At 46.2% G+C, this 10,780-nt stretch overlaps 2 protein-coding genes across 2 annotated transcripts; both read left to right on the top strand.

The window, feature by feature from the left end:
• Positions 1-1,641: 1,641 nt before the first annotated feature.
• Positions 1,642-2,580, top strand: LOC142829022 (olfactory receptor 5AR1-like). Its single transcript, XM_075926080.1, has one exon. The coding sequence runs from the start codon at positions 1,642-1,644 to the stop codon at positions 2,578-2,580; it is 939 nt and encodes a 312-aa protein (XP_075782195.1).
• Positions 2,581-6,803: 4,223 nt separating this feature from the next.
• On the top strand, positions 6,804-10,724 carry LOC142829023 (olfactory receptor 5AR1-like). The gene is made up of 3 exons (XM_075926082.1): positions 6,804-6,821; positions 9,620-9,672; positions 9,776-10,724. The coding sequence occupies exon 3, from the start codon at positions 9,786-9,788 to the stop codon at positions 10,722-10,724; it is 939 nt and encodes a 312-aa protein (XP_075782197.1). The 5' UTR covers positions 6,804-6,821; positions 9,620-9,672; positions 9,776-9,785.
• The last annotated feature ends 56 nt before the right edge of the window (positions 10,725-10,780 follow it).

Genomic DNA, 10,780 nt, shown 5'->3' with positions numbered 1-10,780 from the left:
ACCATGTCAAGATTTACAAACATGTATAAACCCGACTGAAAGGCACATGAGTAGTGTTACTCCCATTCAGAGACAGGCAAACAGAGGCAGAAAGAATTTAACACCCACATTTTCATATGAGCTTATAGGTTTACTGAATTAGTGAATGCTTTGGAAAATGCTGCCTCCGGATACATGGAATGGGAAGAGGCCCTTTCAGAAGGGTCATTTCCAGCTTTAGAGAAAAATGCCCAGATAACTATACAGAACAAGTGTCTATGGTCACATCCTGTGGTCTCCATCAAGCATAACGAGTCAGGCCTATTTCATGGAGTGTCTTAGCCAGAAAAGTACAGAATATCACAGCGATTAGTCTGCAATAGAGAGAAATTGCACCATTTAATAGCACAGGAGGAAACAATGCAGCAAATTAATCCCCAGGGTGTGAATGACACCAAGGGTGACTTTGGTTCACTGAACTCATTAATTAGGTGCGGGGCCTGTCTGAGCTCAGTTATTCCCACTTACTTCAGAGACCATGTCCCCGAGATCACGGATCTCAGTATAAAACTGGAACGCTCCAAATTGGCACTTTCTGTCGACGTGGAAACCTCACCACATTTCCTTCTTCTCAGCAGGTAGGTGCTGCTGTCCTGTCTCACCATCACACTCAAATCCCAAGATTTCATTCATGATCTCTAACCCTCAACATGTCAATCCTGATTCTACCCTTTGGCTGTGTCCAGACTGGCAAGTTTTTCTGCAAAATCACCAGCTGTCTACACAAGCCGCTTGAATTTCCGCAAAAGCACTGACAATCTCATGTAAGATTGTGAGTGCTTGTCCGGAAAAACTATGCGGCTCCCGTTCGGGCAAAAGTCTTTTTCCGAAAGACTTTTGCGGAAAAGGGCCGGTGTAGGCAACAGAGATTTCTTTTCCACAATAAATGGCGATCGGGGCTTTTTCGCGGAAAGCGCGTCTTGATTGGTCACAGACGCTTTTCCGCAAAAAGTGCTTCCTGCCAATCTAAACGCTCTTTTCCAAAAATGCTTTTCCGTTAAAAGCATTTCCGGAAAATCATGAGAGTGTAGACATAGCCTTTGAGTTAAAGAAACAACAAGTTAAGCAATAATGTAGCCAATGAGGCGGGTGGTTTCCAGTATCTCTCAGGGTTTTCATATACATCAACGGAAAAGCCATTTCTGATGCAAAATGAAAGCTTCATAGACTCAGCAAGCAAGCTTTACCCCGACCTGGCATAACGAGCTAAAGAGCTCTCCTGGCCCAAGGAGGTGAGAGAGAGTGAAACCCCTTTATTCTCACCCCTTCCTGAGCTGTTCTTTTCAGTCCAAAATGGTTTTCCGGCTAACTCTCACAAAATCACAAATCGCTGTTGGCTGCTCAGATTAGTAAAGAGTGTTTGTCTGTGGGGCACGATTAACCTGCGTGTCCTTTTATGTGTACAGTGTGTGTATTGTATGGGACACCAAACATAGACAGCTGTGAGCATCTCATTCTGTGGATCAAGCTCTTCCTTGATACTGAACTGGTGTCCATTAACAAACCGATCTCCATTTTTTTCTCTTAACTTGTTACAGAGAAGGGATAATATCCCCAACCCTCTTCACTACATTGCAGCTGCCTGATCTCAGCTCAGAGGAGATGGCAGAGGGAAATCACTCGGTGGTGACTGAGTTCATTCTCACAGGACTGACAGATCGTCCGGAGCTGCAGGTTCCCCTGTTTGTGTTGTTCCTACTGATTTATGTTATCACCCTGGTGTGGAACGGGGGGATGATATATTTAATCACAACAGACCCCGGACTCTACACCCCCATGTACTTTTTCCTCCGCAATTTGTCTTTCTGTGATCTCTGCATTTCCTCGACAATTGCCCCTAAAATGCTGCAGCATTTCTTAGCCAAGAGGAAAAGTATTTCTCACAGTGCCTGTGCTGTGCAAATGTATTTGTTTCTTCTTTGTGTCGATATTGAGTGTCTCTTGCTGGCTGTGATGGCCTATGACCGTTATGTGGCCATCTGTAACCCATTGCTCTATACAGTCACCATGTCCAAGCAGTGCTGCAACCAGCTGCTGGGTGGGGTGTGTGTTCTGGGATTGGTGGATGCAATGATACACACGTGTCTGACATTTCAGCTGTCTTTCTGCAGCTCCAATATCATCAATCATTTCTTCTGTGATATTCCTCCACTGTTGGCTCTCTCCTGCTCTGACACCCACATCAATGAGATTATGCTGTTTACATTTACATGCTTCATTAATCTGACTACCGCTGCAACAATTCTTCTCTCTTATGCCTATATCTCCTCTGCCATCCTGCGGATCCGCTCTGCCGAGGGCCGGCACAAAGCCTTCTCTACGTGCACTTTCCACTTGACTGCAGTGGTCATATTATATGGCACAGGCCTTTTTATATGTTTCCAACCTAATTCCAGCTATTCCATGAACACAGACAAAATAGCCTCAGTGTTCTACACGCTGGTGATCCCCCTATTAAACCCCCTCATCTACAGCCTGAGGAACAGGGAGGTGAAGGACGCCCTGAGGAAAGCCATGAACAAACTCCTAACCAATTCCTGAATCCGTTCATCCCACTGCAGGTTGAGTGATGGGCAGTGGAAACAGGTGAATTCAATTCCCAGCCAATAGCAATAACATTTTTCCGAACCACATAGTATTATTGCTCATTCTTATGTTATTCTTATTACATTATTATTCAAAGTCCTACAGGCTCCAAATGAGGTCAGGCTTTAGTATTACTGCAGAAAAATTGAAGGAGGCGCCTGTTTCACATGGGAGCGTATATAAATATATCTTGGTTTCTGGGGTGGTTTCATTATGACCTGTGTGATTTCTATGGCTGAAGCAAAGAGAATTGTTGCAGAATTTGTCCTCTGGTTTGTGTCCATGTACTATGAAAAAAAAACATGATTTCAGTCAGAACATCCTTCACTCATCGTAAGGAAGTTCAACTACAAACAAAGAGGAGCATGATTTGTAAGAGAAAATGGTGTGTGTGCATCCTCTGTGACAGTCAGCACAGAACATAATACAAAATAGCTCAGAAAGGGTGAGCTTTTGAGACGTCAATTAAACCGAGAAATAAAATTGGACAGTAAACATTCACACCTCCTTAGTAGGTTTGTTCTGCATTTTTGCACCAAGCTCTGCTGGAATGTACGATAGACTGTCAAGGGTAGAGGTGTGGGAATTTTTTGCCTCCAGAGACTGCGTGTGCCAAATTGATAAAGCTGTGCCCATAACTGATTTTTTTTACTTCACAACTGCTTAGAAAACATCTCAACCTGATCCAAATGTGAAAATGCCCTAAACATTTAACAAACTGAAAACTTTGACCAAAGTGTTCTTTGGGGAGGGAGGAAGGAAGGGTTTGGCACAAACAGAAGTGGCACATGCCTTTTCCTGCATCCTTCTGTTCCAATGTAAATGCAAAGCCAGTGAAGGGCTAGCCTGGCAAAATGGATGGGAGTGGAAGAGGCAGTGATGCTGCTATGTCCCAAGTTGACTTCAATCCAGTGATCAAAGCACTCACATGGGAGAGACACGTGTCAATCCCTCTCTGTCTGGCATGCTGAAGCAACTTGAAAGCTGTTTTCCCACACTGCTAGGGAGCACCCTGGTGAATGTCCATGGTGTGTTCTGCCTCCTCCTTAGAGCCGGACAATGCTCACGCTGAACGTTGATTCAAGTAATGGAAACGCAAGTTGATGTAGCTTAATTTCACGTGCAGCAGTGCCCGCACCTTGTGCTCACTGTGCTGTGTCAATGAGAGAGCTCTGGAATTGACGCAATGTAACTTAGATTATTTGCCAGTATCACTGTTATCACTGTTCACCAGCCTTGGGACTGATCCTTTGCAGGTACTGGGATTAAGACATTGATGGGCAATTGCACACCCATTGATCTGATGTGTCTCCACCAGATGTGCCAAACAAACCTGGCTTCATTTTTGGCAGCAGTGTCGATGAAGCCAGTGATGCAGCTCTGGCCTCAGTATCTCCTGCTGGAGCCATGGCGTTCAAGAGGTATGAAAGTCAATACCAATAATGTATACCTTGGAGTGTCCTCTCACAAATCCAAATTTCTGTATGTCTCCAAAGTAAACAAACTTTGAGAGGGAACCAAATGTTGCCTGCAGGCACACGGCATGAGAAGAGGCCACTACAGAACCTTTCTGAAGGGTCATCTCCAGCTTTATAGATAAATGCTCAATTCAATATTGAGAGCAGAAGTCTGTGGTAGCAACATTAGTTGTTGCTCTGCAAAGTCCTGTAAAGATTGTACTCTGTAAAGTGCAGAGTTGTTCCGAGGTCACAAAAGCAGGGCCAAAGCAGTTACTTAGAAACAAAAGGCAAATTGAGCCCTCAGCCATGACACAATCAAGTTTCATTGCCTTGGGAAAAGACCATTCTTGGGCAGAAAGAATGTTGTGAGCGAGAAATGTACGGGTTGACAAACCTCTGGGGTTTCCTTCCACTCAGAATTTGTCTCAAGAACCCCAAAGCTGGAAATGATTCTTATAAAAAAGAAATAACCATGAGAAGCAAAGACACAAACCTGAAAGCTACTATCCCTCCCTTTCTCTTGTCTCACATCAAAAACTATCTGTAGTAAAATGAAAGGAGCCTTGGACTGGGGGGTTCTGGCTGAAAGACTTCCAGCCAGTAACACCGCAGCAGTAGGTGGTGAGAGAAATCTTTTAATTCCTTTAGCTCCCTAAATTAGGTATTAGTTACAGGTTATCTTGTATTCCCTTTTAACAGCGGATGTCTGGGGTCACATTCTGTGGTCTCCATCAAGCACAATGAGTGACATTATTGGGCATCTTCCATCAATCATTACTTCTGTGATGCTGCCCCACTGCTGGCGCTCTTCTGCTCTGACTACAGCCTCATTGAGATTGTGCTGTTTGCTGTTGCATGCTTCCTTAATCTGAACAGCTTTATGACCATCCTCCCTTCCTATGACTATATCATCTCCACCGTCCTACAGATCCGCTCTGCCGAGGGCCGGCACAAAGCCTTCTCCACCTGCGCTTGCCACTTAACTGCATTGGTCATGTTATATGGCCCAGGCCTTTTTATATATTTACAACCTATGTCCACCTATTCCACGGACATGGAAAAAATAACCTCCGTGTTCTACATGTTGGTGATCCCCATGTTGAACCCCCTCATCTATATTCTGAGAAACAGGGAGGTGAAGGTCGCCCTGAGGAAAATCATGAATAACTGCTAACCAATTTCTGAATATGTTCATCTCAGTGCTGGAAAGAGGAGAATTTAGTTCCCAGCCCATTTCAATGAAATTTTCCAGCCCCCCCCTCCCCCATAGTATTATTGTTCATTATTATATTGTTCTTATTACATTATTATTCAAAGAAATCCTACAGGCTCCAACTGAGATCAGGCTTTAGTGTTACTCCAGCAAAACTAAAGGAGGCACCTGTTTCACATGGGAGAGTATCTCAATATATCTCTGTTCCTGGGGTGGTTGTCTTAGGATGTGTCCCCCTTCTGTGGCTGAAGCAAAGGAAGTTGTTGTAGAGATTGTCCCCTGCTTCATGTCCATGCACTATGAAGAAAAACATGATTTCCCTACATCTGTCACTTCCTCTTAAGGGAACTACAAAGACAGAGGAGCATAATTTGTAAGAGGGACCACGGTGTTTGGGGACCACGGTGTTTGCGCACATCTGTGACAGTCTGCACTGAACACGACACAATATAGCTCAGAAAGGGTGAACTTTTCATTTGTCAATTACACAAGACAGTAATATTTACACCTCCTTGGCAGGTTTGCTCTACGTTCTTACTCTGAGCTCTGCTGGAATGTACCATAGACTGGCAAGGGAACAACAAAACTAAGAGAGAGCACAGGGTGTGTGCATCCTCCGTGACAGTCTCAACTGAACATAATACAACATAGCACAGAAAAAGGTGAACTTTTTCTACATCAATTAAACCGGGAGAAGAAATTGGACAGTAAACATTTACACCTCCTTGACAGGTTAGCTCCATATCCTTGCTCTGAGATCTGTTGGACTGTACTGTGGACTTGCAAGGGTATAGATATGGCCATTTTTTACTCCAGGGACTATAAGCGCCAAATAGGTACAGCTGTGCCCGTAACTATTTTTTAGTTCACAGATGCTGAGAACACGTCTCAACCTGATCCAAGTCTGAAAGTTCCCTAAGCATGTAACAAACTGGAAAGATTGAGCAAATTGTCCTTCAGGGAGGAAACAAGAGTTTGGCATGACCAGAAATGCTACACGTCTTTGCTTGACTCCTTCCGCTCCAATGTAAATGCAAAGCCAGTGAAGGGTTACACTGACAAAATGGATGGGTGTGGAAGAGGCAGTGATGCTGCTGCTTGCCTTGTAGACTTTAACCCAGTAATCAGAACGCTCACATGGGCCATTAGGGTACGTCTAAACTACATGCCTCCGTTGACGGAGGCATGTAGATTAGACAGATCGGCAGAGGGAAATGAAGCCGCAATTAAAATAATCGTGGCTTCATTTAAATTTAAATGGCTGCCCCGCTCTGCCGATCAGCTGTTTGTTCGCAGAGCGGGGCAGTCTGGACGCGCCGCGTCGACAAAGAAGCCTTTCTTGATCGGCACAGGTAAACCTGGTTTCATGAGGCATACCTGTGCCGATCAAGAAAGGCTTCTTTGTCGACGCGGCGCGTCCAGACTGCCCCGATCTGCTGACAAACAGCTGATTGGCAGAGCGGGGCAGCCATTTAAATTTAAATGAAGCCGCGATTATTTTAATCGCGGCTTCATTTCCCTCTGCCGATCTGTCTAATCTACATGCCTCCGTCGACGGAGGTATGTAGTCTAGACACACCCTTAGTGACACGGGTCAATCCCGTTCTGTCTGGTGTGTTGAATAAATTTGAAAATGGGCCTCACACTGCTGGGGAACAGCCGGCTGACTATCTGTGTCATGTCCTTGGTCTTCCTCAGGGCTAGGCAAGGCTCATGTTGCACATTGATTCTAGTTATGCTACTGCAAGTTAATGTAGCTTCCTCTGATGTGCAGTGGTCAATGAGTGCACCTTGTGCTCACCGTGCTGTGTCAATGGGAGAGTTATGGAACTGAACCCATGTCACTGAGATCACCTGCCAATATCAGTGTTCACCAGCCTTGGGACAGATCTTCTGTGGGCATGGGGTACAGACGTTGCTGGGCAATTGCTGCCCCATTAATCTGATGTGTCTCCACCAGACGTGTCAAACAAATTCAGCTTCATTTCTGGCAGCAGTGTCCATGTAGCCAGTGGTGCAGCTCTGGCCTCAATCTCCGCTGCTGGAGCCGTGGTGTTCCTGAGAGCCCTGGGCAGAATCAGAGAGCCAGGCAGAGAGAATGGTGGGGTGGGGAGCCAGGTGTTCAGTTGACAGGTTTCCAGCTGCCCCGGCCGGGTTCCCACAGCTGGCGATGGCCGGCCCAGGCTGAGTCCAGGCTGGCTTGCAGCCACTAGGTGTGAGGGGGGTTGTCACCTGCTGACCTGGTCAAGGATCCCATGACTGGCTGGCTTGCAACTGGATTGCTCCAGCCTTAGCAGGAGTTCCTATGGCTGGCATTGGCCAGGCAGAACTTCGCTCTGGCCAGCTTGCAGCCGCAGGGGGCTGGGGTCACCCGCCACCAACGCCGAGGTTCCCGCGGGTTGTGTTGGCCAGCCAGGACTCTGCCCTATCCGACCACTGACTGTGAGACTCCCAGCTCCTCCAGCCCCCGAGTGTGACTCTCAGGCTCTCCAACCTCTGAGTGTGACTCCTCCAGCCTCTGAGTGTGGGGTTTAAGCTAGGTAGGGGAGTGGTTTGGGGATGAGTGTCTTCCCCTGCCACACCTCAAATAAAAGTTCTTGCTCCCCTCATCCCACCCACCCCTGCTTTGGCTGTGGTGTTTCTCTTCTGTCAACCAATCCAGGCAGCATTCCAGGGAGCCTTCTGCTCAGCAGCCCATCTTATATGGGCCAGCCTGGCCCTGATTGGCTGCTCTACTAAGCCTTCTCCCTGCAGGTTGGACCAATAAGCCCTCTTCTGATTGGCTGGCTCCTCTCCAAGGCTGCCTTAGCCAATCATCCCCTTCAGGTGTTCTACCATGTCAAGATTTACAAACATGTATAAACCCGACTGAAAGGCACATGAGTAGTGTTACTCCCATTCAGAGATGGGCAAACAGAGGCAGAAAGAATTTAACACCCACATTTTCATATGAGCTTATAGGTTTACTGAATTAGTGAATGCTTTGGAAAATGCTGCCTCCGGATACATGGAATGGGAAGAGGCCACTACCGACCCTTTCAGAAAGGTCATTTCCAGCTTTAGAGAAAAATGCCCAGATAACTACACAGAACAAGTGTCTTTGGTCACATCCTGTGGTCTCCATCAAGGATAACGAGTCAGGCCTATTTCGTGGAGTGTGTTAGCCAGAGAAAGACATGGAATATCACAGTGATTGGTCTGCAATAGAGAGAAATTGCACCATTTAATAGCACAGGAGGAAACAATGCAGCAAATTAATCCCCAGGGTGTGAATGACATCAGGGGTGACTTTGGTTCACTGAACTCATTAATTAGGTGTGGGGCCTCTCTGAGCACAGTTATTCCCATTTACTTCAGAGATCATGTCCCAGAGATCACAGATCTCAGTATAAAACTGGAACACTCCAAATTGGCACTTTCTGTCGACGTGGAAACCTCACCACATCTCCTTCTTCTCAGCAGGTAGGTGCTGCTGTCCTGTCTCACCATCACACTCAAATCCCATGATTTCATTCATGATCTCTAACCCTCAACATGTCAATCCTGATTCTACCCTTTGGCTGTGTCCAGACTGGCAAGTTTTTCTGCAAAATCACCAGCTGTCTACACAAGCCGCTTGAATTTCCGCAAAAGCACTGACAATCTCATGTAAGATTGTGAGTGCTTGTGCGGAAAAACTATGCGGCTCCCGTTCGGGCAAAAGTCTTTTTCCGAAAGACTTTTGCGGAAAAGGGCCGGTGTAGGCAACAGAGATTTCTTTTCCACAATAAATGGCAATCGGGGCTTTTTCACGGAAAAGCGCGTCTTGATTGGTCACAGACGCTTTTCCGCAGAAAGTGCTTCCTGCCAATCTAAACGCTCTTTTCCAAAAATGCTTTTCCGTTAAAAGCATTTCCGGAAAATCATGAGAGTGTAGACATAGCCTTTGAGTTAAAGAAACAACAAGTTAAGCAATAATGTAGCCAATGAGGCGGGTGGTTTCCAGTATCTCTCAGGGTTTTCATATACATCAACGGAAAAGCCATTTCTGATGCAAAATGAAAGCTTCATAGACTCAGCAAGCAAGCTTTACCCCGACCTGGCATAACGAGCTAAAGAGCTCTCCTGGCCCAAGGAGGTGAGAGAGAGTGAAACCCCTTTATTCTCACCCCTTCCTGAGCTGTTCTTTTCAGTCCAAAATGGTTTTCCGGCTAACTCTCACAAAGTCACAAATCGCTGTTGGCTGCTCAGATTAGTGAAGAGTGTTTGTCTGTGGGGCACGATTAACCTGCGTGTCCTTTTATGTGTACAGTGTGTGTATTGTATGGGACACCAAACATAGACAGCTGTGAGCATCTCATTCTGTGGACCAAGTTCTTCCTTGATACTGAACTGGTGTCCATTAACAAACTGATCTCCATTTTTTTCTCTTAACTTGTTACAGAGAAGGGATAATATCCCCAACCCTCTTCACTACATTGCAGCTGCCTGATCTCAGCTCAGAGGAGATGGCAGAGGGAAATCACTCGGTGGTGACTGAGTTCATTCTCACAGGACTGACAGATCGTCCGGAGCTGCAGGTTCCCCTGTTTGTGTTGTTCCTACTGATTTATGTTATCACCCTGGTGTGGAACGGGGGGATGATATATTTAATCACAACAGACCCCGGACTCTACACCCCCATGTACTTTTTCCTCCGCAATTTGTCTTTCTGTGATCTCTGCATTTCCTCGACAATTGCCCCTAAAATGCTGCAGCATTTCTTAGCCAAGAGGAAAAGTATTTCTCACAGTGCCTGTGCTGTGCAAATGTATTTGTTTCTTCTTTGTGCAGATATTGAGTGTCTCTTGCTGGCTGTGATGGCCTATGACCGTTATGTAGCCATCTGTAACCCGCTACTCTATACAGTCACCATGTCCAAGCAGCGCTGCAACGAGCTGCTGGGTGGGGTGTGTGTTCTGGGATTGGTGGATGCAATGATTCAGACATGTCTGACATTTCAGCTGTCTTTCTGCAGCTCCAATATCATCAATCATTTCTTCTGTGATATTCCTCCACTGTTGGCTCTCTCCTGCTCTGACACCCACATCAATGAGATTATGCTGTTTACACTTACATGCTTCATTAATCTGACTACCGCTGCAACAATTCTTCTCTCTTATGTCTATATCTCCTCTGCCATCCTGCGGATCCGCTCTGCCGAGGGCCGGCACAAAGCCTTCTCTACGTGCACTTTCCACTTGACTGCAGTGGTCATATTATATGGCACAGGCCTTTTTATATATTTCCAACCTAATTCCAGCTATTCCATGAACACAGACAAAATAGCCTCAGTGTTCTACACGCTGGTGATCCCCATGTTGAACCCCCTCATCTACAGCCTGAGGAACAGGGAGGTGAAGGACGCCCTGAGGAAAGCCATGAACAAACTCCTAACCAATTCCTGAATCCGTTCATCCCACTGCAGGTTGAGTGATGGGCAGTGGAAACAGGTGAATTCAAT

Source organism: Pelodiscus sinensis, chromosome 4 (genome assembly GCF_049634645.1).
Source record: "Pelodiscus sinensis isolate JC-2024 chromosome 4, ASM4963464v1, whole genome shotgun sequence".
Taxonomy (NCBI): Eukaryota; Metazoa; Chordata; order Testudines; family Trionychidae; genus Pelodiscus; species Pelodiscus sinensis.
The sequence above is the reverse complement of the archived record's forward strand: the minus strand, read 5'-3'. Positions and strand labels throughout refer to the sequence as shown.

Excerpts from the sequence above, each read along its gene's own strand:
- LOC142829022 (XM_075926080.1), top strand. The coding sequence starts at position 1,642 with ATGGCAGAGGGAAATCACTCGGTGGTGACTGAGTTCATTCTCACAGGA.
- LOC142829023 (XM_075926082.1), top strand. The coding sequence starts at position 9,786 with ATGGCAGAGGGAAATCACTCGGTGGTGACTGAGTTCATTCTCACAGGA.